Raw genomic sequence first — 27216 nt, 5'->3', positions numbered from 1 at the left:
CACATCGTTGCAATAACATACAGAAAGCAGAGTGTCAGAAAGAGCAGGAGCTTCTTAAAGAGACAGAGGACAATTTCAAGGCATCAAATCGCTGTATATGTCAAACGTTTCATATATGCAGCATTTGAATTTATTATAACATGTTTTCAGACATCTTTAGGGGCATAATATACACATAAATAGCATAAGCATTAAACAATACCAAGATTATTAGCTCCATTTCTACACGTCCAAGAGACAGGACAAGTTTGTTCCAACTTCAAACAACTTGCCCCCCCACCCCAAAAAAAAAAAAAAAAAAAAAAAAAACAGGTCACCACCAGATCTGAATTGTGAGCTGCACGCTGGTACAGCGCATAGAACTGTTTGCCTTGCGTGAAAAAATGTCCTGGGTCTTACATTACGAGTGACAAGATCATCAAAGTTTTTTTATTTTTTTTGCCAATACTCACATAAGCTTGTAAGATATCTCCAGTCACTATAAATGTCTCATTTAAATAAATGTGGACATCAGTCAAAAACGGAATAAATATAATGAATCAGATGCTGTGTTAAGATCTTTAATATTCACATCTTTATAAATCTCACTCACTCAACCTTCCCACAAAAAAATACGTTAAAGGTTTTCATCTTGACATAAGCAAAAATAAGCCTAAGGAAGACTGGCAGTGCTACATGTACTGTACATACACAGAAGATCTCATATAGCTTCCTGTAAGAATATTAATGACAGAAAAATACTATTTGTATTATGCATTTTGACAGGTTTTCTTTTAAACATTCTCTAGCTGGTCAAAAAATGTTTGGATTCAATGACCAGAGAGAGAGAGAGAAATATAGTTGTAAGAGGATGAAACAATGTACAACTGAAAAAGTGCAATAAATTGTATAAAATACTTTTTATTATTTATGAGTTTAACATATCTTATACACTTTCATAGTTAATAAGCACATCAGCTCTCGTAGCTTCAGCCTGACTCCAGAAAATGCTTTCAACAGCAAGAAACACACTAGAAGAGTGAGTCCTGAGTAAGCCTCAAGTTAAAACTGTACCATTGTGTTTTTTTGTTGTTTCTTTTTCCACTGCTGCATTTAAAGGTGTCCAAAATAAAAGAATGTCCTCTCTTCTTGGAGAAGTCAGCCATTTGTTTGTGAAGTAGCACCTCAGTGTCCAGATATCGCTTGAGCTGAGAAGTAACAAGGAAAAACAAAGTTAGTAAATACCAGAAACGATTTTCAGGATTCAACATACTTATTAAACACAATAAAATACTTGCGACTCAATGGTTTTATAACTTTTCAATAGGGTTTTAGCTCGGCAAATGATTACCAGAAATTCATCAAGATAAGCTGACACATAAAGCAAAATCTTCAAAATTCACTCTGTAAAAAGTAACTTGACAAAGAATCCTCACTGATAGTTTTTAAAGGTAAATACAACTGAGATGGATGCCCTTTGCAGGAATTTTGTGTTTTATCCTTGAATAAATCCATACAACCGCCATGTGTTGGCATCTCTGAAAAAAAAAATGTGCTAAACAACTGAAAATAACTTCTAGTCTTTTATTAAAATTCAATTAAAACTTTTTATTATTCCTCAGACTAGACACAGGAAAGTTTAGACAAGTAGTTATTTTCCAGTAGCCATTTCCTGTCTTTCTTGAACGGCATGTTCTCTTGTCTTTCCCAATTTAAAGACTGCCTAGTTGTATAGAAAGGAACAAGGCAACTGTGTGTTATTATTGATGAAAATACAAATAAAACAGCAAAGCCTTATTTTACAGAAATTATGTGCTACTGAATTTCAACAAATACACTGAAAACTCAAAACTTTTCAAAAATTTGCAGAACATTATGCTGTAGCAAAAAAAAAAAGAAAGAAAAAGAAAGAATTTATTTTAAGGTTTGAGGTGTTAATAAACATGGAAGGTGCTGAAGATTTCATGCACAGGCGTTTGGATTTTAGAAAATGGACACATAACTGAAATTTTATTGCAACATTTACAATTCAAACAAAGTTAAAAAAAAAAACAAGCTTTAAGGCAGTGGGTTGAAATAGAATAAAATAATTTCTTTTAAAGTTTGAAAAGACATTTGAAATAAAACATTCGAAAAAGAGTTAAAGAGAATTAAACTACTTTCAACATAAAGGTAGAAAAAGAATCGGCGTATCACAACTGTCATACACAAACAAACTAAGACACTCTTTTCTTTTGAGAGATGCCCGTCTCATTTTCATCCAAAAAGTAAACTTCGTGGTTAAATCTACCAGGAGTAGAAATCATTTTGGGCTTCACTGTAAAGTACGTCATCTGATCCTCAGTATTGAAAGGTATAATATCTTCAACCAGATGAAAACTGTATAGTACTGTATTGACTTAATATGCATTAATCAATTTATCAATGATTGTATGCAAATTTCAAAGAATCACATATGTAATTTGATATTTCTTTATTAAGAAAATATTACTAATCCTATTAGAAAATTATTAAAAAGAAGGAAAAACACTTGTTGATTTTTTTTTTTCACTTTGAAGGTGATAAGACAAGCTGTCTTTGTTCATTTACAGTAACAACAGTGTTAGATTTTTTTTGTTTTTTTTTCTGACTTATTGCTGCCGTGCTACAGATGGGGAGCTAATTGGTGCTGAGGAATGCAGCTGTGCTGAAGACTGAACTGTCAAAGTGCTAAATCAAAAGGTGTCTCCTTTTGTTAATTACACACAATGCTACGAGCAGCCATGTTCTTCTGAGACCTTTTCTCCCATCAACCACCCATAAATATTTTGGCAGCAGTACAAAAAGAAAGAAAAGAACAATTTACACACAATTATCACAGTGGGACGGGCAGACTGCCTGCAGATGTTTGTTTTGATTATAATGGGAGCAGAGGCAGGGCTTCCCCAACCCCAACAAGACGTGCTTCCTCCAATCACAACACAGCAGCAAGCATTGAAGCTTTTCAGCCTCAGACAAGCAGTGATTCCTCCAGAATGTTAGAGCGGCTTTAAACATGCAATTAGGGTCTTACTTTGCTTTTGTTTTGCTTTTTTTTTCACGTTAGACAAAAGTGTAGTGAATCCCGTTGTTTAGAGGAGAGGGAGGCGCCACGGATACAGTAGGAAGAGGAGGAGGCGGAGGAGGAGGAGGAGGAGGCAGCGGAGGAGGAAGGGGCGGGGGAGGAGGGGTGGGCAAGTTAACCTGTGGTGGAACTACAAGGAGGACAAAAGGAGAAGAGAGAGAAAACATCACTAGTGGTTAGTCAGCTGAGTTAGTCAATAACCCGAGGGATGCATTGCACTTAAAGGCACAAAATGTGTTCTGAAAGGAAACACGGCTGTCAAAGTTTTTCGTCTCTGTCAAATATAAAGACACTTTATATAAATGCTGCCTGGAGCGGATATAAAAGTGTACACAACATTGTTAAAATTGCATTTTTTTATGTAATAAAAGAGATCAACATATGTAATTCCACAACATTTTTCACATTTAATGCCTTTTATGTTCTGTATAATTAATAACCCGGGAAAAAAAAAAGTTAGACGAACACATATGAAAAAAAAAAAACAAAAAAAAAAAACTCTTAAATGTCTTGGTTGAATAACTGCGCAAGTCCTTAACCTAACATTTTGTTGAAGCATATTTTTATTTAATCTCAGCATTCTCTTCTTTTATTGTGAGATAAACTTCAGACGTCCTAGCAGGATTTTCTTAACTTTTGCTCGTTTACATCACATATCTTGAGTCATAGTTCTGGAGGTTGAAGAGATCAAAATGATCTCACTGTAAAAATGGATCAGTCAGGAGAAGGGTAAAAAAAAAATCTACAATGTTATGCAATAAAGCCAGTTTAAATCATTCAATTCAATCAGTCAGTAATATTTCAGTAACTTTTGCAAGGCAGACTAGGTGGACTGAATCAAAGGCTTCTTCAATAAAGTACTAGATTAGGATGTGCACCCTTATGCAAAAACCTTAATAAAGCCATTTCATTTTTACATTTCCCTCCTAAACAACTTGGATGGTTTTGAATTGACTTTTGCAGAACAAAGGCCATGTTAAATGTTGGAAAAGGTTTTACAGTCTTTCCAATAAATATATGTAAATAGCAAATTAGATGTAATCATGTGATTGTTATGTACTTTGATACAAGAATATGAACTGTGTTTGATCAATTCCATCCATTATCTGAACAGGTTTTACATTACAGGGTCGTGAGGGCGGCTGCTGCCTCTACAAGTCGCCAGTTTATCGCAGTTTGATAAAAGCTTGACAAATGAAAGATAATTACTTTCACTGAGTTGTTGCTATGTTTTCATTTTACATCTGAGAGATAAATGATTATTTCAGTGTTATGACTGGTAATAAATTAGTTATAATTAGATTAGAAGGATCACTGCTATAAAGAACAATCTCTGATGTTCTTTGTATTTGTATTCTTTGTATTATTAATAGTTAATGTACTCACATTGCCCAACAATTGATCATGTTAATTTATAAGTAGCTTACAACACACAACCACAATTTATAGATTATAGAAAAAGTATATGATAGGACAAGTGCAATGTTTTAATTAAAACAGGAATGTCTGGATTTTAGGATCATGTCTGCTGACTCCTGTTTACGCTTAGAAAATGTGTTTGAGTTTCCTTTGAAATCTTTTTTAAAAGAAGTACTGTATTTTCCACACTATAAGGCGTACCTAAAAACCTTCAATTTCCTCAAAAGCCGACAGTGTGCCTTATAATCCGGTGCGCCTTATATATGGACCAATATTGAGCCACAACAGGTCTAGGAACTACGGTAAGCGGCTGCCGACTTAATTTTCACCCGTAGAAAAAGAAGCGCGCGGTGCATGCTGGGATAGTTGTCAGAACGCTGGGTTGTTAATAAAGTTTGACTGACCCATCTACCTACCGATCTGATAATCAGGTCGTCTGCAGGTCATTTAGCAACACCTTCTCCATGAACATGCTGTGCGCGAACGGAGAAGGGTGACGCCACGCCCCGGCCCAGTCGCGGAAGGCTCTCCTCGCCGACCGGAGTCGGACTGTTTTGTTGACATTCTTTATGTCAACAAAGTGGCTTTAGACATTCATCGGGGTGCTTCGACTAGGGTTACCAAGGGACCAGCCCTATATATTTAAAGCCGGGGGGGGAGCAGTGAGTGAAACAATGACTGGGGCTGCCTACTATATAATGTACTCAGGACCACTTCTTTATTATTACACATCCACACTTGTAGAATACGGAACAAATCGCGTCCCGTATAGGTGCAATACGGGAAGGGTGGCAACCCTAACTGTAGTGTCTATTATATGTGCCTTATAATGCGGTGCGCCTTATATATGAATAGTTTAAAATCTGCCATTCATTGAAGGTGCGCCTTATAATCCTTATAGTGCGGAAAATACGGTAAATAGATAAATAGGTCTTTGTGTTTCCTTGGTCAACTTGACTTCATTTTTAGAACATTTTGGCAATTCTTTATTTATAACATGTCGTTCAATGCTTGGTTATCTCTCGTTTCAAAACTCTTTCTTCTTAAATGTGTTTTATTTTTGTATGACTACATTTAGTCTTTAATTTAATTTTGTGTTTTATTTCAGTTCCCATGTATTCACTTAGTCATTTTCCCTCAGCTCCTCAGTTCAGATCGTCTCTCCGCTGCACTGAACTCTGTTCGTTGCTTTCACCTCGTTCTCATGTCACTGATCTCACATCAACCTCTATACTGACCTATATACATGTGATTTCTTACTGCTACTCTATTACTACTTTATTTCATGTTCTGCTGAGCATGGATGCCTTTACTGCTTAAACCATTTTATTTAATACGACACCATTTAGAAGCAGATTTCGTAATTTCAGCGTGTCATGCACAATGAAAACAAAAGATTTCATTTAATTTCTCTCAAATTAAGTGAGAACGAGACTCATTTCATAGCAGTTGTCTGCAGCATCAGTTGTACAGCAATAAATCAATGCAAAGAGTGCTAGCTTAATACTCCTGGCAAGTCATCATATAATTAATATATATATTTTTTTTCTTTTTAGCTATTTATGTATTAACAGCTTGAGCAATCGAAAACACCTTTGTCATATCTCCTGTATATAATTGCAGTGATGAATATTGCTGCTTTTATGGCAGAGGAACTGAAATCTGCCATGCATGCTGCTCTGAAAAAGACTCTTCTTTAAATTCATGAGTTTGAAAGTGCACCAACAGACCTCACTTTAACACCAAAGGCAGAGAAAGTCATTGATTCAGTCTGCGCTGACAAGATGCCACCGGTTATATTCTCTGGCATTTCTCTATGCTGGAAATAATGTTATAATTGTTGACTTTGCTTCACTGTGCATATTAAGCTTCCACACATGCTGACAGCTTGAGTGTTACTGCCTGTGACAGATAGATGCGTGCGTTTCCGTGTCTGTGCGCGCGCGCGTGTTGCCGGCAAGGCAGACAGACTGACAATCTGCTGCAGCGAGAGTGAAAATTAACTCGCCTGTCTGCTGAAGAGTATGAAAGAGATGAGATGTGAGTGTAGCGTCTTTTATGCAGGTTCAGAGCTGCGTTCAAAGCGGCGGCAGTGGCATGCAGATGGAGAGCAGAGTTTGACTGGGCCCATTGATCAGCACACAAAATGGCCTCATCAAGCGATTCCTCCCCTGTCTAAAAGATCCTACACAGATTGCAATTAGAGACTATCTGCACTCGTAATAAGAAATAATATTCACTTATTAAGAAATGAACAGCCTTATTGCTTGACTCTGCACCTTACGCCCCTCTCATCAATCCAGCTTTCTTGAAAGGCTGCTTTCCTCCCTCGATTCCTTCCAACCCCCCCACCCCCCTCCCCTCCCAGTTTGATGCCAGGAGAAATTTTGCTCAAACTGTCAGCATTGCTGCTCTTTATCGGTATGAAATCCACGCTAATTATTTCCGTAAATGTTTGTGTGTTGCAATTCTTTACAGCGCAAAGATTTACGACCGACACCTACTCACAGGTTCCAGGGGCCAGATAATAATCCAGATTCATACAAGTGACCAACCTGTCACAAGTTTGCTCTTCAGCGAAGCCTCCGAGGCCAGAGCGTAGGACATGGTGATGATCCTCTCCTGCTCCTGCAGAGCAGAGTCGAGCGCCACCTGCCCCACCTCGGGTTTCTCCACAGACACTGCGGGGGTTATGTTTTGCATGCTGTCCATAAATGAGATGAACACAATAACGGTGTGGTTAGAAATGCTTGGACGCAGAATGAGAAGAAAAACAAAAACATTAATTGAAAGGTTTATTTGTGTACTTGTGTTGTTCATTCAACTGGAGAGTTTTAATGCTCTTGATCCTTTTCTAGAACACCATTTTATACAACGGTGAATGTTAAGAAAATGTGTTAATGAATTTCAGAGACCACTAGATCGCCAACTACCTGAACACTCGTTGAAGATGTGGGTCTGATTTGATATCCAATCAATGTCATAATCAAATGCAACAAGAAAGAATTCAGTTTGATTTTGTTCTCATACGTTTATGTAACCTGGTATTATTCCTAGTTCTTTTCTACCAATCACAATGCAAACAAAAACAAAAACAACAACAACAACAAAAAAAAACAATCATGCTGATAAAATAATCTACCAAGTAGATCCTGATCAAAACTCTGCAGTTACCTGGTTCTTACTAGCACGTATTGCCTGACTCAGTTCGGTAATTGAATTACTGAACTGAGTCAACCGTGTGATGAGCTGGAAATCCCCATAACCCAAATCATTTGTCCCTCTGAAAACCCAAATTGGGAAATGTTAAAACAACATGGGGTTCTGACTCTAAGACACACGGTGAATTAAGTTATCGCTTTATGCTAAACTTCCTTTAATCTGTCACCTCTTCAAACTCGATGTTTGGAAAACATCTTAAAAACCCTAAGGCAACATCATTATGATCATCATTAGCTAAACTTAAAACAGAATTTCAGCATAATCTAGCGAGAAAGCAGCTTGGGTACCTTGACTTTGCCAAAATGCTTTTGATACGCTCCACCTTCCGATGACGTTCTTCCACTTCTTGAGGACTGAGCGGATCCTCAGGCTCTGAATCCACATAGCGCTCTGGGATCAACACTTTCTGAGGCTTGCAGAGCTAAAAGATAGATGCCGAGATAAAGTTCTTACAAATTAGTAAGAAGTAAAAATTAGAATGGAATAGAGCAATCTTTTATTTGTTCCTGAAGGGAACATTTCCTCTGTATCAGCAGCAAGGAGACAGTCAAATAGAAGCACAGCTCACGCCTTAAAAACAATAGAAACAAAATAAAAAGTTCAACAAGTAAAAGTTATGTTATTGCAACTTATCTGGGATAGGAAAAATAACTAATTAGATAATTGAATGTGTGAAAAAACACGTGTAAGATGAATTTGTTTCTGATTTTAATTACTACCTCCAGATTATCGAATGCTCTGCCACACAAATATTCTCATTTTTGCTTCTGTTCTCCCAACTCCATGAATCTAACCGAAACACAGAACTGTGAAAAAGTAGATTTATTTTGTTTGATTTTTTTTTTTTTTCGCTTTTCTGTCACACTTTTTTGTTTCAGATCAGCAAACAATTTTTGAAATATTAGACAACTATGAACTAAATAAATACAAAATACAATGAGCAAATTATGCTAACTTACCAAGTAAAAAGTAAAAATGTAATCCAAAGCAACCTGGCTTAACGTGGAAATGTGATAGTCTTTTAGCTGGTTGGCCACCCTTGGCAATAGCTGCATTAACTGACAGTTTCTTTTTTTTTTTTTTTTACATTGCTGTGAAAGAGTTTAATAAGAAAAGGAAGAAAATATGAACTATTTGCTATGTTGCTATTTAACAATAAAAATTGCTTTATTTAACCTTCTATTAAGCTCATGTTCGAAATGACAGTGACTTTAGGTCAAGTCAAAGATTATTTCAAAGATTCAAAACAGAATTTATCATTTAAATCTCTATTTAAGCTGAGTGTCCTAAGGTGATTTGGGTCATGCAGTTTTTTTTCCACTTCACGTTCACAGTATTTATGTTCTGATTAAAGTACCGTCTTTTTAATTTGCTTTCATAGATCAGAAAAGGCCACGCTACCTCTTTACTTAGGTCCAGGTCATACTCCAGCGGCTCCAGGTCGACCTCATGCGTGGGAGGGGTTGTGGCCGTGGAGTGGAATGTCAGCCATTCGTCAGACTGCGAGCGGGGTCTCTCTTTGTGCTCAGGGGGTCTTTCCTCCCCCTGGACACTCCTAACTGCCTGAGCCTCCTCCCCCTGAACGGCCCTCTCCAGTAACTGCAGGTCAAACTCCTGCTCCCTCTTCCACTGGACAGAAGAGACAGAGAGTGTGGGAAAAACAAATCACCGGGCGCCGTCTTCGGGTCGCATTGACTAAAAGTGAAAATGACTCGGCTCACTTGGCTTTACTAGATCAGACATCAGATGTTTATGGTCCTTACTTGATCTTAAAAGGTGATGAGATTTTTAGTCTTTTTTTTTTTCTTTCTTTGGATGCGGTCAGAAATGAAAAACACAAGACGCATGCATACATGAAAGTGAGAGATTTCAAAACACACTGCACTATAAAACTCATTGACAGTGATATAAGGGGAGCAACAAAAACCTACAGAAAAAAAAAACACTAACAAAAGATTGAAAGCTGTACAATGCAATTAAAAAAAATGTTGTTTTTTTTTGTTTGTTTTTACAATATTTGTTAAAGCTGTCACCATGTTGTGACATGAGATATGAGACACATAATCTGTGAAAAAAAAATAAAAAATCAAGCTTCCCCACCTCTTCCCAGTGCTACCATGGCGGTCTGCAGAAATGCACCATTCCTGATCAAAAACAACCACTCAGAGCCAGAAGAAAGGTCTTACCGCTGTCAATCATGCTCCTGTATGTGCTGGTCAATGTGCTAATGGCAGAGAAATAACTTACCATTAAAGGAAAACTATTTATTCACCTTCATCGGTGACCATGCTAACGAGCCTGAGCATTTATGGCTCTCTATATTGTGGTAAACTACCTATAGCATAGGAGAGAGCAAGGGGGGTGGGTGGAGGTGAACAGTATGAGAGTGATTGACAGCGCTAAACAACCCTGATTGGTTGTTTCAGCCTGAATCGTGTGTTTCTGAAGTTAGTACTGGGAGCACTGGTAGAAGGCAGAGGTGCTCTATTTCTTCTCACAGATTGTCTTATATTACACTGTCCACGCATATGATAATACTGATTTAAAAAATATATTTTTCATAAAAGTTACATACTGCAGCTTCACCAAACAAGACAACTTTGTGTGGTTATGAAAAAAAAACACTGCTTAAAAGAAAACGTGGCAATGAAAAATATTAAGAAAATGCTGTTTATTTTTTTATGTTTTTAGCAACATTCACAATTGAAAGAGAAAAGCGTTCGTCCCAGTTACCAGATAAGACAGTTAAGCTACTTTTTGATATCAAACTGATTGACATCACCATTTGTTCCAAAAAGTCTGAGCAATAGGACAATACTAAGTCAGGATTCACAACTTCACACGTCCTTTTTTCATCTAGAAACAAAAAAAAAGAAAGCTATGAGGAAGTTGAGAGAAGTGAGCTTAATGTATGTTGAGGCATTAGTTAAGATTCTAGACAGTGGTTAAGTGGCTACTTTCATTCTCTTTCCATGCACACACACAACACACACACACCCACATAAAAAAAACCACACCAATGGAGCGCTTGGATGCAATAGCAGTTAATTAATGAACAGCAAGCTCTATTATCTAAATGAGAAGAGGGATGACTAATGAGCTGATGATATCCAGTACATCAACACTGTAATGGGTTGAAAACACAAAGCATGTTAGAGACACTCAGGATTGAATCCAAGTGACAAAATCAGTCAAGAACAAGGAGAACGGATGGATAGCGATGACTGGAAGGCACTGAGCGTTTTTATTGAAGATAATTAGTATTTTTTGTTTTAAATAATTCAGTTAATCATATTTAACAGTTTTTAAATATTACCTAAGCACAGTATAAAGTATAACCATTTAGTACGTATCGACATTGCTATGCAAAAGCATGAATACCCCTTATTATTATTTTTGCCACACTACAACTACACATGGTCATGTTTCTATAAGAGAGTGCATGATTGTGATGCGTCAAGAAAATGCTGCATGACTTTCATTTTACAACCAGGAATTTAAAAATGTCAGTGTGTAAATGCATATAGCCCTGTATACTTTTATGGTCCTAATGCACTTTGAGGAAAACCAATTGGCTTCAGATTAAAACCCTATGAATTTTCATCTAAACATAAATATGGCTGTTCTGTGAAGGCCTTCGAGGATCGTCACAGAGCAACAGCGAACAAACGGCATCATGAGAATCAAGGAGCACATCCCAGACTGTTTGAACACCCAACGAAACCATTTGAATTCTTAATCCAAAAAAGGAAAATGTACGACACAACTGCAAAACGACAAAGATATGATCATTTAACTAAACTGACGGGATGGATAAGGATGACGTTAAACAGAGAAACAATGGAAAGACCCACAGAGATCTACAGCTCAGGTGGGAGAAATATGTTGACAGGACAACTGTTAGTGCTGCTCTCCACACATATGGTATTAACAGACGAGCTTGCAAAAAGAAAGTCATTGCTGAATGAAAGCCATAAGAAATACTGTTCAGTAAAAGTTTGCCACAAGCCACGTAGTGCTCCCAGCAAACACGTAGAGAAAAGTTTTCTGATCAATTTAAAACAACAATTAACTTTTCTGCGCCCACGCTGAGAACACCGAGTGGTAGAAAATGAAGCAATGCAAATCACTCTGAGAACATCATTCCCATGATGAAACAAGTTAGCGACAGCATCATGATGTGGGGATTTCTTTTTCTTCAGCAGGGACAGCAAAGCTGATCAGAGTTGCTGAGGTGATGGACGGAGCTGAACAGATAATGATGCTGGAACAAAACAGGACATAAAGCTGCAGCGAAGGTAAAATTAGAGCTCCAAAGAAACGGTTCAAATCAAAGCATATCGATCTGTAGACCAAAAGCGAAACATAGTTCTACACAAGACTGACTTAGGGGGACTAAATACAAATGCACGTCACACTTTCCAGATCTTTAATTTTCCTTGAAAACTATGCGTTCTTTCTCTACCGCAAAGATATTAGGCACCAATTTCTGTACAAATACACAAAAGTGCAAGGGGTACAATTACTTTTGCAAGGCATTGTTCGTCTCTGTATAAACCTTATACATTTTAACATGTAACAAAAGGAGATAATCCATGTAATCTAGGTTTTTCTTTTTCCATGTGTATGACCTACTGTGTAGTACTAGAGTTGGCTTTCTTAAATGTTGATATTGTTAAGTCAGGGAAAACAGAGTCATAGCCAAATTATAGGCTGCTGTTATTTTGTCTGCAGTCAAAAACAATCAGTGACTGAAAACAACACACGTTGAACAAACACATACACAGTTAAACAGTGAACAAAACATAAATCACTAACTTATTGGTTTAACATTCGACTTATGTCTGAAAAAAGAGGAAAACTATCTGCTCCGAGTGAAAGGCATGCATTACTGTCGATCCCCACTCTCCGTTAGGTTGGCGTCATGCATGAGAGAGTGTGAGTGGTAACGTTCTAGTAACATACTGATCCAAAGTCTGCCGAGAGCGGGCGCGACGAAGAAGAACCACGCGACGTCGGAGATGCATGTCGGTCTCCGTGACTCAGGGTGCGTTTGCGCTGGCGGACAAGGGCCTTCTGGTGCCTCTTCATCCTCTCTAGCTGCTCATCGGCACTCATCTTCCCCCTCTGCTGATGCTGCACCTTGTCCCCCGAGTACAGGCGCTCCAAGGCACTTTTTGGTTTCTCCTGAGATGAGTAGGAGGAAATTAAGTTGAAAAGAAGAATGAAAGATGCAGCAGACAGCAAAAAAAAAAAGAAAAAAAATTATATATATATATATATATATATATATATATATATATATATATATATATATATATATATATATATATATATATATATATATACACACACACACACACTTTACAAAAATAAAATTACACACCCAAGTGGAAGGTAAAAAACATTTTCAATGTTCCAGTAAAAATAAAGAAAGAAGAAAAATCTAGTTTTTAGAACTAAGGCAGTTTAAAATGAAGTGAAGTGTGAGTAAACTTTGTGACATATGAAGGTTGGATCTGCCGAGTCTCTCATTTATTTTGTTTCCATCTCTCACCGTCACACCAGCAGCCGAAGTAGATCTTCGAATAGTCACATACGAGGAGATGCTCGAAGACTGATTCACCCTCAGTGAGGAGCTAGCCGCCCCTGAATGGAAGCCGACAAATAATAAAACATTGTTCTCTCTTTGATATTTAAAATAATAATAATAAAAAAAACCATCTAATGATGTTAAGACAACACACAATCTGGAACAGAATCTGTCAGGGTTAGAATCTGTTCAGTTCACCTACCTCTGCTTGGCAACGTCTGGTAACCTCCATCACGGCCAGAGGCTACGACACTGGAGCCGTCTCCGGCTCCAATGAGCTCCGGATCACTCAGAAAAGGCCGTAGTTCCACCTGAAAGACACACAAATGACAAAAAAAAAAAGTTCAGATCTGTGAACGTCAGTAGCACGAACATAAAAAAAAAACTAACAAAAAAAAAACAAACTCACGTACTTTACTGTCCCCATTTGTGTACTGGCCGATCTCTCGATCCCTTTTGCGTTCGTCAGACTGTCGCTTGAGGCCACGCACAGAGGTGTGTCTGATGACTGTCGTCTCCCGGGGCAACGGTGGCACTGCAGGAGGATGCTCCTCTGGACTGTAGAGCTGAGGTAGAGGAGGTCTGGGAGGCACATCTTCTTCACACTGCACACACAGACAACTATGAGCCACTTAGAGAAACTTGAAATGAAAAAAAATGCAGTGTTTGTATTACCAGCATATAAACACTGCACTAAGTTTAAAGAAGGTTATTTCAAGTTTATTTAAGAGTTCAGGCAGAATTTGTTCCTATAAGCTTAATAAATAGTTGAATAAACTACAAAGGTGTTATTCTAAAAATCAAAGATATCTTTGCTATTCTCTAACTGGTCCTTTTTTTTAATGCAACTTTGTTGTAAAGGCACAATTTGTTAAAACTCTCACCCCAAAAAACAGACCTTAATTTTTAAAACTGACATTTAACAAATACACCGTAGGAATTGATAATCAACTTTGTACTTTTTAGAGTTTACTGATTTTTTTAAGAGATGTTGTTCAATGCCACTGGCATTTAATGGGTGAAACAATCAGGAAATGCATCAAGTATGGTGATGACTGAAGGGGTTGGTTCAGAGTTTGTAAAGTAATGTTCTGCTTGAAGTTACTATCAGCAACAATTCCCTTACCTGCGTTAGAAAGATGTAGCTTGTTGGAAACGTGAATAGATTTGGAAGAAGTGGAAGCCAAGTGTGTAACCTGGCAGGTTATCTAACCAGGTTTTGGATTAGATGGTGTGGGTTCGAGGATACATAAAGAGTTGTTCACTCACCCATTTGAAGCCACTGAAGATGGTAGCAGAGTGATGTAATGGCTGTTGGCTGAAGCTGGAGGTAAGCGTGGGGTCATGGCTGAGGTGGGGGCTCTGGTGCGGCTGCTGCTGGGACAATCTCATCTCCACAGCAGTCTGGCTCCCAGACACAGAAGGCACTGATGATACTGGCACTGAAGGCACAAATTTTCTCTCTGGAGAGTGTCATGTGCATAAAAATGTAAAAAGGAAGGTGCATAGACACTGCTTTTATTATTATTGTTTTTTTTTTTTTTAAAGAAAAACATGCTTAAGTAATAAGTAAGATTAGGGCACTCAAGTTTCAGATAGCGCTGCTAGTGTTTGGATTTCTCATTTGTGACCTCACCTGGGTTGGTAACAGAAGCAATTGTGACTTTGTAATTAGCTTTATTGGTGCTGAGTCCTGCAATAACATCCTCAACCCTCCACAGTTCTTTTCTGAGCTGCACTTTCTCCTGCTGCTCAGAGAGAAAAACACAGAACCGCTCCAACATTAGCAGACAGAACACATGGACTGTCTTTAACGCTTACCGTACCAACTACCCAAATACAAAGTCTGTCTTTCATCCAAATCAGATGAAACTGATGGGTGATCTTTTGAACAGACGCAGACCAAATCCCTTTTTGCCTTGAATGAGAATTTGAAATTTATAATTTGTAGCTCCTCCTGATTAAAGCCTGTGTATAGTAAAAGTGAAAGGCTGCAAAGAGAGATAGACCTGGGAAAGATCATGGCGGTTCATCTGTCCCTGCAGGGCTGACTTCAGCCAGTCCACATCTTTCTCCAGTCGGGTATATTCATTCCATGCATTCTCCATCTCCTATAGAGAAATCAGACACACTCTCCCAATATGACATAATAAAAAATAAAAAAAACGCAACTTTGAGATTATGAACTTTTCTTGGACGGCCATGTTTACTTCATTAATTCAAGAAACATGTAGCCGTCCTTTTACACATGCATTTCACGTATCTTGAAATATACTCCAGCTTTACTGAACTTGTTCAAATAAAAACAAGTTCGTATTGTAAATGTACATATAAGATTAAAATATGCACTGACTACATTCTATTGTAGCCACACTAAATACTAACACCTGACAAATAATAAAGGATGTGCTTGTTTACTTCCTGTAGCCTTGTGGTTAGTTTGTAACTCCAGATTTGAAACTACATATTTTCTATTCAAACGGTAAATATTTTGAATATCAGAGAACGTTTTAACCCATGCTGCCGAGAAATACACTCATGAGTTTTTTCACAGCCTCAGGTTTCTCCCCAAATCACTCATTTTGATAATCACAGTCAACCTGAAACATTGTGCCAGCTGCAGAAATAGCTAAAAGGGAACTAAAAACAGAAGTGAACATCTTGTTCTCATGTAATTAAAGAAACACAATACACAGAGTCACAGAGAAATAATAGAGCATCTTTCTAGCTAATCTATTTTTTTTGGAAAAAGACACGGCACTAGTTATATTTAAAGCTCAAATGAGCTGCAGTTTTTTTGTTTGTTTTTTTTATCTGTAATGTTATTAGTGAGAAGCTTGGGTCTTACGGTGGACACTTGAGATATTTCAGCCCTGATGTGGACCACATCCTCTTGCAACAATTTCTGCTGATAGGCAATTTTCTCAGCGTGAGCCGGCTGATCTCGATACTCCTCCATCTGGTGGTGGGAAACATCCAGCACAGATTCCAACTTGTCCTGAAGAGAACAAAATAAATAAATAAAAATAAAAAACAGGAAGTCTCAGTGCAGTAGCTTTTCATATTTATTGCCAATTCTGGTAAAGATGTGTAGAAGAACCTTAACATAAATTAGTCTTTTACCACATAACATAAACTAGAAAAATCCAACCTTTAATTTGGGTACATTTTCTCAATGGGAAGAATTCTCAATTTAGAAATTCAGAAACGGCTTTTTACTAAATACATCTCACCACATATTGGCACGCTTAGTTAAGATATATAAAAAGCCTAAGACTACATTAATCTTTTTCTTCAACGTATATAATCTGACACTCAAAAATGTTTAAAAATCCAACCTGTAATTTGAGTACATTTTTACAGTGAGAAAAAAAAAATCTAACATAAAAAAAAAAAAAAAAAAAAAATTTCTTTTAAATGTTGCCAATTCCTGGCAACCTTATTTTTGATTATAATTTTTTGTTCTTTTACTTTTGCCACATCATAAGCGAGGCAAAATCCCAAAAGCTAACTAACTAATGCATCTGCAACAAAAGACAAATTCATCTAGAGAGTTTCTTCATCATGTTTGGTGCCTCCAGCAAGTTTTAAAAGAGGTTGTTAGATGGGGACCAGTGATAATCTCAAAATGTCACATCAAAATGCAAACCAGAAAGGATACTTTTAAAAGTTTTATTATACTGTGGATATTTATACGGGAAATGTTATTAAAAAGTGGTTCTAAAGTGAGTGTAGGGAAAAACAAAAACAATTTATCCCACTATATATCAAGTACAGTGACAATTCAGTCACTTACAGGGTTGCGGGCGCTGTTGTCCGTCTCCAGCTGTCATTGTGTCATTGTGGGGCAAACAAGATCAATTTAGAGTAATCAATTAGCCTAACAGGTGGTTTTTGGACTGTTTTGGAGGAAGCCAGAATCCCAAGAGAGAATCCAAACATGCACAGGGAGAACATGCAAACTCAATGCAGAAAGATCCCTGAGAAAGATCGCTGGAGCAGGATTCAAACCCAGGAGATTATTGCTGCAAGGCAACAGCGTTACCAACTGCTCCACTGTGCAAAAATACTCTGACTTCAGTTTTTAGCATCCATATATGTATTTGTTATGCTTCCTTAACGTTCTACCGGCAGCGGTACCGATGAATTGGTGAAAGAAGCTCCACGGCCCCGATGACATCTCACTCTGTATTGTTGAGCTTGTATTTTTCCCTCACAGAGCAGTAACATATGTTGTGGATTTTTGAAGTTTCAAAAGTCCACAGACATTTCCCATCTCAGAGGAATGTTGTATAGTCTCCTCTTCAGTTGAAACATTCACACAGATTTGAGCCAGTAATGTCGAATCGAGAGATTTTAGTTGGCAAAACGATTAAAAACGATGAGCTCCGGAGATCTTTAAATTATTAATCATGATTAAAGAACAAAAAGAAAACACCTTGTCCTCCTTCAAACTACGTATCTTTGCTTCGAGTTCCTGAAGAATCTTGTCCTGTTCACAAAGTCGACTTAGTTTGACCTGCAGGAAAAACAAACAGATGTAATAAGAACAGATGAAAACAAAGAATAGCATCCATATCCCCCCTCTAAGCAATCCATATATAATACTTTACACTTCAGAGTATAAAAGTAAAGCAAGAGAGAATCAGGAAAGAGATAAAACAGAATGGGGTGATAAACAGAGCATGTGTTTACAACAGAGGCCAAACGCTCCATTCTTGTCTTCATTCAGCTCTTGCAGCCGCCGGAGACGCATTGATCGTCTACTGTAGCCTTCTCCGTCTGTCAATAAGGCTTATCTTTGTAAAAAGCCCAGAGGAGTTCTCCTCATCAACACAGTAAGATATATCAAAAGGCTCTGCGCTGTCTAGTTAGGGGGAAAGATTTGGTAATACCCATTATGAGTAATCATAATCAAAAATCCATATTTTCACATTCACTGCTGGAGAAAGGCTTGTTTACTGAGAGTGACAGAATTGTTTTCCCAGAAATGGGTTATGTGTTTATGAAAACAACACAAGACTGCAGAGTTCACAGTCTTTCTCACCCACTGTATTCCCCCCACCCCCTCCGATCTATTTATCATTCTGTTCAATTAATAATTAAGCTGTTTTTATTTGGCTGCCACATATTGTTGTTTCTAATTGCATGAAATATTCATTGTTCAGACAAATTTACTGTCAATTTCTAATAAATTGTTAAAGTGGAACAATGCTAATGATGAAAAGCCAAGACATCCATCCTATTTACCTCCATTCAGCGCAAAACAAAGAACGAGAAAAGCAGGATCAGGCAAATCAAACTGAAAAATTTAACAGCCCAACATCTAAAACTCCCATTACATGCATTTTTCCCTTTAAATTGTGGGGAGAAAAATAAAAGCTGTGGTCGATACTCTCAGGCCCACACTGTGCAGCGTGGATGCGTGTCCCCACAGTGTTGCAACACACATGTTCCCTTAGCTCTGCTGCCTCTGTTTACCACAAGTTAAAAACACACACAGAAAACCACACTAAAGCGCACAGTAAAGTCAGACTGAAGTCAGCCGCGTCTCAGTAGTGGATTGTCAGAAGTCGGAAGTGAAGATCACGGGGAAAAGGGAGGCTGATAAACAGGGCGTTTGTTCTGTAAACTATGGCAACGTGTACTTACATCCGCGTCGCTTTCTGCAATTTTCACAGGCCTGGAAGATCTCCCTTTTTTTAAGCTCTCCTGTGCAGTGACCTGAAATTCAAAATTATTTAAAACATCATAAAACCCTCAATAATGGCATTTAAATATTAGAATTTGTCTAATCCTTTCATGAATGCACTTATGAACAAATAATCTCCTTTAAAATCCATAACGATACTGCTGCAAAAGTTAAGGTAAATAAAATTAGATAGAGATAATAATAAAAAAAAAAAATAAATAAATAAAAACAACAAAACAAAAAAAAAACGGGGTAAATATCCACTGATAAAATCTGTGGTGAAAGTGAAGAATATATTTAAAAACAAAGACTTCTGATCATGTCTCGGGAAATCCTGAAAGCTCAGGGCTGCTCTTACTGAAGATTTTTATATGAGGATCTTTTTTTAAAGAAAAATATACATCTTGTATGTTTTTTTTTTGAATGCATGTCATTTTCAGTATTTTTGGACAAAGCTATTTTAATTAGACATAAACTGTACATTTTGTACAGGACTTAATTCAAGTATGAACAAACTGACAGAATATGTGATAAATTGGCATTATTTACATAAATCGATTTGAATCCAGACTGATTTAGACTTTGCTCCTCTACATTTGGGCAAACATAATCGCTTTGTAAATGGTGAAACCCAAAATGAAGGGCTTTTTGTTATCAATTAGACAGACATGATTAATATATGTACACATCTGTTATTTGTTACAGAGGGTTCTATCCTACCTTTTCAGCATCTGTTAGGTTTTTAGTTTTTTTTTTGTTTTTTTTTCCTAACCTGAACAAAACTGGACTCACATGGATGAAGATATTTTATTTCTCATTTTGGCTCACCTGAACTTTCTGGCCTTTGTGTCTTTCTTCTGCTGGATGATAAAAGGTAGCAATGGTCCAGTTCAGTAATAACAATGCTACACCATGCAGGCACCGTCAGTAATCATACGGTGTCACTCATGTTGGCTAGACGAATAGCACAGTGTGGGTGATGGTTGGTAAGATTTGAGTTGTAGCAACACCAGTTCTTTAGCAGTTTTGCTTATGTGCCGTCTACATAACGTAGAAAAGCCTATTCCCTCACGTAGCGATATTTTATAAACATGTACAACAAATTTCAAAGCAATTAGGTTTAATCAAACTGTGTTAGATAAATGTGAAGGAAAGCAAGATGAAACATTATTTTCCCCAATATTTCATATCTGCCAACACCATTAAAACTAAATCCTGATGCACAATCGTGAAATGGTGGTTTTAGAAATATTTCTCGTTGTTTCTTCAAACAGGATGCACAAATGGAGAAAAACGTGATAATATCCATGACTGTTTGTGATGTTCAAGGGCAGGATTTCAAGATGTAGTCATGGAGTGTGTCTGGTTTGGGAACCTCAGGATCTCATCTTTGCTTTTCGCAGATGATGTGGTTCTGTTGGGTTCTTTGGCCCATGACCTCCAACATGACCTTTAGTGTGTTTCTGCTGATTGTGAAGTGACTGGAATGAGGTCAGCTCCTATAAGTCTGAGGTCATGGTTCTAAACCAGAAAAGGTGAACTGTCCCTTTTGTGTTGGATATTAGTCTCTGTCTCAATCAGACAAGCTTAAGTAAGTAGGTAACTTGTTTACGAGTAACAGTAGGATGCAGAGGGGGATGGGCAGACAGATTTGGGGCCTTCGTCTGCAATAATGGAGTGACTCCTCCAGTTTTTTTGTAATAAAAAAAGAGTTGAGCCAAACAGCAAAGCTCTCAATTTACCAGTGCAATTATGTTCTGACCCCTACTTATGATCATGATATATAAATCATGACCAAAAGAACGAGAGCCTGGATACAAGCGACCAAAAAAAACTTTCCCAAGATGGGAAGGCTTAGCCTTAGAGATAGGGTGAAGAGCTCCTCTTCCAGGGGGAGCTCAAAGTAGAAAAAGAAGGAAGTCGAAGTGGTTGATGCCCCCTGGGCTCCACCCTGAAAAGGCTTTATGGGCATGTCCCATTGGGAGAAGACCCTGGGGAAGACGTGGAACACGCTGCAGGGATTACAGATCCCATTTGGCCTGGGAACACCTTGGAATCCCCCGGAATAAGCTGGAGGACGTCACTGGGGAGAGATAAGTCTGGGGTTCGCTTCAGGATCGCTTGCCTTCACAACTCAGTCTTAGATAAACGGAAGACAATGGCGGAATGGATGTTTATCCCCCCCCCCACCAACATGAAATCAATAAAAACTAAATAGGGGTAGATGTAGAAAATCAAAACATGTCTTATTTTAGTTTGTAAGGCCCATGCACTAAAAAAAAGTAAGAGCAGAAGATGACATGCAGTTAATATCGTTAGAAAAGGTGTAGTGTCTACTATTCTGTGAAGAACTTTTTTGTCTTAAGAAAAACTGTATCATTCGGTTTTCAGTTATGAAGCAGCGCATTTTCTTAAATCTTAGATATCTTTTCTTTCATGTTGTTTAAGTAAAGATGTTCAAACCCTCTCTGGAGTAACATTTACTGTATTTTTTAACGTTTTCAATAAATATTGTCACTGAAACATTTCTTTTAAATTCATAACTACAGTAACCGTTGCCCCATCCTGTGTGGGGCATCCTGTGTGAGGTGTTTCTTTTTTTCAATAACATCCAGAGATTTGTCTCTCATGGCTGGTGGTGCTTGAAGCCAGAACTTGTTTGTGGTGCTGGTGGTACATTCATACAACACCCACGTCAGTATCGACACACCCATCACTGCACTATTGAGCAGTGGAAAAGGTGGAGACGCAGTTAAAGGGGTATTCCACTGACTCTGCATGTCAAAGTAAAAATAAAAAAATAAAATAAAACTGGTCAGACTGGGTGTTTTACGGCATGTTAGGGTGTTATAATGTATTCTGTGGTGTTGCTGGGGTAATTTTCTGGTATGGGAAAATTCTTTTAAGTGATCAAAGGATCATATTTTTTCTTGTTAGAAACTACAATTTATTTGAGCAAAATTGCAATTTTACATCGAAAGTGTTAAGCGTGGTGGTGGCATTTGTCGTAATATATGACCACCGCTAATTTAAGATCACAGGCAATCATGTTTCAATCCATCTTCATATCATGTAAAGCATCACCATCATGAACGTTTGACCTTCCCGTTTATTTGCGCAAGTTTCCAAATGTAGTTATTTTCATCAGGTTATTTAGACGTCAGCTGTTGTTGGACTAACAGCGAGTTACACCATTATTTGTAATATATAAACTAGCAACACCAAAATGTTTTTAAAATAGACCATATATAGTTGCCAATAATCAATTGCTTTGTCACTTTTGCAGTTTTTGTTCTGAAAGAGCAGCACTGAGGTATTCAGGATTCTCTTACACTGTAGCAGGCATACATAAGCCATGTAAACATTTCAAACAGACTGTCAATGGGTGCTGGTCATTTTGCCTATATTGTAATTGTAGTTTGTAGTTTTTGTTGTTTTATACCTGGAAAAAGTTTGGTATAAAACGTCGTCTTCTGGAGGACATTTGATAAACACTTTGACAACCTACAACTTAAGATGTTTTTTATATGCTCATCATAATCTAGCATAAGGAAATTGAGTTTCATGAATCTGAAAAATACATGTAACAGGACGTAAGTTGTTTTGAATTTGACTGAAAGTGACAAAACCAAAGTAAATGCAATAGATTCAAAAACAAATCCTTCCCAAATATTAAAATTTCTGAAAATAATCACTTATAAAGAAAATCAGACTGACGCCTAATAAGTTGCATACATGGGGAAGAAATTGTTCTTCACGTATACAAAATGGAAAGCAAAGCTGCATTACGTTAGATAAACAAATTGGTGAAAAGGCAAACTGACCCAAACCCATTTTCAATGTAAACAAACGTTTCTCTGCATGCCAGAAGATCCTTACATAATCATGAACTTATTTTGGGTATTTACGATACATAAATCAGACCTGAGGCCTTTTATGTGCAACATTTCCTCAAATTTATCATACCACACCTGTAAAGAAGCCGAGAGTGGTCATCTTTTGATTTAGTTTTGTTCTGAACGTTATTCACAGATAAACACTTTTTATTTGGATTATCTGCAGAACAAAACAGCTAATCTGGTTTACTAATGCAAGACAAATTAGTTTGTTTTTGGTGTTCTGGTTGTTTGATATGATTTTTAACGTATTTTAGTATTTCCAATTTCAAGAAAATTGCAAGCAGTTGAGTTCATAAATAAGCACATCCCTCAATCAAAACATTTTTAGATCATTGCTATGTGTCATGACAGCAATACTGAATGATAAAACTTAAACTAAAATGATCTTGTAATTGAGATCATTGTCTGGAGATAATATATTTATATCTTGAGCAAGCAAAGAAAATACTGCGTTCACTTGGCCGTTCTCGGCTTCCGTTAATTTCGAAAGCAGTAGAAATGCCAATTGACTTGGCATGCAAACACATTTTTACATTCTAGCAAGGCCGGAAGCTCAACTTACTGTTTTTAACAGGTAATGTAATTTTTAACATAAAGATAATTTTGCTTTGAATGTGCATCAGTGTGAACAGCATACAGGCCACTTATTAGCTACAATAAAACCCAGGAAACAAAGAAACGTTAAGTACTTGTTATACTGATGGGATCTGAGGGTCACATTTTTATTTTTTACATCATTCAGTCCTGTGAAGGAGCACCTCAAATCACATCAGAATAATATATCATCTAGTGTTATGGTGAGATTTCTACATTTTTCCACCATTTTTGGTGTTAGTATTAAACTCATAAGTGCTTAAGCAGAAGGTAACTAAACATTTTGCTAACTCACTCCACTTTGTTTGAGAGGTGAAACCAAGAGAAGTTCAGTTGCCTTCTATTTAAGTAATTAGGGTTGTCATGAGAATCCAAACCAGCATATCGTTCAATATTGATTGAATTAGAAAAATAAAGTGTGCATTGAAAGACATTTTGATTCCACCATAACAGTAGAGTGCACAGAACAGAGGACAGACAGGTAAAAGGGAGTCGGGGAGGCAGATGCTAGAGGCAGCAGCAGCAGAGCAGAATATACTGAGAACAGGATGAAAAAGGATGAAGTGCCGTTTTCTTTGTTGGGGCCCACCTTTAGATCTAGATACTCCAGGTCCTTCTTCAGTTGTATGTAAGTATCATCAGCCTTTAAATGAGCAGTGAAGAGATAAGTCATTTGAAATGAAGCTGCACAGGATAATGGGTTACCAGATGACTCCTTTAGTCTTTATGTGCTGTTCAGGCTTTACAAACAAAACTTTAATTAACTTGATCTCAATTACAGTGTACTTCAAACTCTATGCTTCTATCTGCAATTAGCGGAGCCACATTGTAATTAGGTAATGGTGTCATTTTTGAACTGCTTTAAGGTCTCGTTTGTGACCTCTCGCACAACTCAGCAACACAGGTCCTGTGCATGACATGTGGTCAGACTGAGAGCCTATATTTCCTCATGAGCATGGAGAATGGTTAGACGTGAGAACCTGGGTGGAGTTGTCATTACTGAGCAGCACTGCAGCTTTAGTCTAACAGCAGTGATCTTCCCTCGCAGGCTCATGGAGACGACTATGGCCTGGTGGGTGCTTCAGAATGATAACCCCCCAAACACAAAACATTAATGCACACAGATCAAAATGTGGCGCAACATCATCTACCGGTCAAAATGGGTGGCTTCATATAAGCAACATGCTTTGAATATGGCAGATTAGCTTTTAACAGTTTTAATAAACACAGTCAAGCAAAGCTCTAGTAGCACTGTTATGTTTGGACAAGTGACATTAAAGGATATAAATGCAGCTTGTAATTACAATGCAGCTCACGTCATGCCAGAATGGTAGAATAAAAATCAGACAACCAGGCAGTGCAAAAGAGACTGCAGAGTCTGTCAAAATGTCAGGGAAGTAATGTGCAGGAATGACTGGGAAGACGGGGCCACAATGCACTTGCAGGGGTTGCAGAATGCTGCGTTTAGGGAGGAATGAGCGTCCCTGACCTGCATGCTGGGGCCTAGAAGGCCGTTGTGCTGGTGGTGTTGCAGGTGAGCGAACGCACTGCAGGGGCTATGCACACCAGCCATCTTGGCCTGGTGCCTCCGCAGTTGAATGAGAAGCAGAGTCAACTCCTCTGGCTGTAGCCAAGCCAGAGTTAAAGTGGGGCCCACAGCAAGTGACGGTACAAAGGGATGAGAGAAAATATCGGATAACCATCTGGGCATTACAACCGCTTTACTGTAGAGGCTTTCAGAGCCAAGTGACACCGAGGCCAGTACACTGCTGTCTGTTTGTAACTTAAAAAACAATTAAGAACTTTTTCACTGACAATTAATTCAAATGAAACTCATTGTAGAAAGGAAATGGTTATCCTCCCTGAGCAATTGCTACAACTTCTTCCTTTGGGAACATTATAAAGTTATGAAGATTTGGAGCTTGGTTATCTATTTTGCTTAGGCTTCCCTCCACAACATAGTGCAGCAATGTAAGCAACATGGACAGATCATTGTGGAAACCTCTCAGCAGTATTTAATTTGCTATTAATTTACTTTCAAGAAAAGCGCTGAGCAAAAGTTTAACAACAGCTCTTGTTTCTTCATACATTGCTTCCAATGATAAAGTAATGCTTTGAATATTTCAAAGCAGACCTTATCAATGTTTCTTGAGGTTTCTTTCGGACCCCGACAATAAGCAATATTAAAAAAATAACTACCAATATTGATGTTAGCGAATCTCTAATTTCAACTTTATTTCAATCATAATTTGATACACGAATGAGAACACTATGAAGATAAATTAATCTTAACCTTTTTGAACAAAATTTCAAAGAAGTTCTTTTTAGGAATGAACTGGAAAAACACTGTTTCACACACTGATCCTTGTGCTCGCCTCCTTTGTGCCTGACATAAAACAATATAGATAAATGTGGTCTTGCTTTGTTAATTCTGAGTTGATTACTTGTGAGCTGATCTTTTTTACATATATTCTTTGTTTGTTGTGGTGAAGTTAAAATCTCACTCTAGCTTAATGCAGCATTTCCTTATCATAAATGGAAACTGAGCAGCCAAACAGCAAAGGGAAACTTTCAAAGGTCTTCATAAAGCATGAAGAAGTATTGATCAAGAACACTTTAAAAGATTGCCTCTTGTAAGCAAAGCGATGAATAACCAAATACTTTAGCACAGTACTGTATGCCAGTAACAGTAACAACAACAAAATATAAATAGATTACAGCAGGCAACAGAAGCAAAAGATCGTACCGTTTTGCCATGCAGACTGGGAGCACTGACGGTGTGTGTGATGTAGCCCATAGCTGGCACGGATCTTCTCTCTATTTGGGAAGTCTGTGGAAAGATATAGTTTATCTCTTTGTTACTAAAAAATAATATAAATTCGAATCAAACAGAATATAATAATACATAATGCATTTATTTTTATAGCCCTATACATTAACTCCTAGATTAACCAAGGTGCTTTATAATCAGTAAAAACTAGAACATTTCTGAAGAAATTTAAACGAGGCCTGCCAAGGTGTGCCCATCGGTTGGAACTCAGTGTTAAGATGCTAAAAATTAGCATCAATGCTAAATTAAGATACAATGTACTCAACAGCATTTGGAGGGTCACTAGCATGATGAGTAACATGGACTTACTCCTTTCAGTATGTTAAAATTAGTGTATAAGCTAAAATTAGCTAAAATGCTAATGGTAGCCTAATGCTGCCAGTGGCATGTGGGGTATAACTAGCATGTTGTCTTGCATTGACTTCCTCCATTCAGTGTGCTAAACATGGCTAATAAATAACAAAAATAGCTAAAAGGTTTATTATAGGGAAAAGGCTAATGCTAATGTGGGCAGTAGCTACCGCTAATGTTTGTGCTAATGTTAATGCACTGCCTTCTGATTTTTACTTCTGCAAAAGTAAAAATCAGATGTTTACTTCTTGGCACTTCGCTACCAGGAAAAACGCTCATCTCTTAGCAACAGACTAACAACAAATATTGTTATTATTCTAAAAAACAGAAGATTTTTTCCACTCTTTTGAAATACTGCTTTTCTTATGCTTCTTGTTAACAGGTCAACACGAATTGTGCAGATGGTGAATTTGGCAGAAAACTGAATTATTATTTTTTTTGTCATTGGTGGTAAATACATTATAAAACAGACATTCAAAAAAAAAGTAAAAGTCTGATTTATACTTTGTGGCAGTTCGTTACCAGAAAAAAAAA

The 27216-nt window shown here is 37.5% G+C and overlaps 1 protein-coding gene across 10 annotated transcripts in view; it reads right to left on the bottom strand.

Annotated features, from left to right (window-relative positions):
- Positions 1-432: 432 nt before the first annotated feature.
- Positions 433-27216, bottom strand: part of LOC106962587 (pleckstrin homology domain-containing family A member 7-like) — an 86139-nt gene continuing 59355 nt past the window's right edge. For 5 of the 10 annotated variants that reach the window (XM_015057079.1, XM_015057081.1, XM_015057082.1 and 2 more), the window contains 18 exons: positions 26248-26331; positions 24991-25125; positions 24091-24144; positions 18969-19040; positions 17755-17835; positions 16165-16314; positions 15326-15427; positions 14953-15064; positions 14586-14779; positions 13730-13921; positions 13519-13627; positions 13281-13372; positions 12689-12910; positions 9125-9352; positions 8011-8144; positions 7057-7205; positions 3032-3212; positions 433-1187 (listed from right to left, as the gene is read on the bottom strand). In XM_015057079.1, coding sequence (XP_014912565.1) covers positions 3061-3212; positions 7057-7205; positions 8011-8144; positions 9125-9352; positions 12689-12910; positions 13281-13372; positions 13519-13627; positions 13730-13921; positions 14586-14779; positions 14953-15064; positions 15326-15427; positions 16165-16314; positions 17755-17835; positions 18969-19040; positions 24091-24144; positions 24991-25125; positions 26248-26331 — 2262 coding nt within the window. In that variant the 3' untranslated portion in view covers positions 433-1187; positions 3032-3060. The remainder of the gene's footprint in view (positions 1188-3031; positions 3213-7056; positions 7206-8010; positions 8145-9124; positions 9353-12688; positions 12911-13280; positions 13373-13518; positions 13628-13729; positions 13922-14585; positions 14780-14952; positions 15065-15325; positions 15428-16164; positions 16315-17754; positions 17836-18968; positions 19041-24090; positions 24145-24990; positions 25126-26247; positions 26332-27216) is intronic. The other 5 variants (XM_015057089.1, XM_015057084.1, XM_015057080.1 and 2 more) reach the window with 4 other exon arrangements.

The sequence above is a fragment of the Poecilia latipinna genome, unplaced genomic scaffold (assembly GCF_001443285.1).
Source record: "Poecilia latipinna isolate Pla-1442-1.1 unplaced genomic scaffold, P_latipinna-1.0 Scaffold1436, whole genome shotgun sequence".
In the NCBI taxonomy this organism is placed as follows: domain Eukaryota; kingdom Metazoa; phylum Chordata; class Actinopteri; order Cyprinodontiformes; family Poeciliidae; genus Poecilia; species Poecilia latipinna.
The sequence above is the reverse complement of the archived record's forward strand: the minus strand, read 5'-3'. Positions and strand labels throughout refer to the sequence as shown.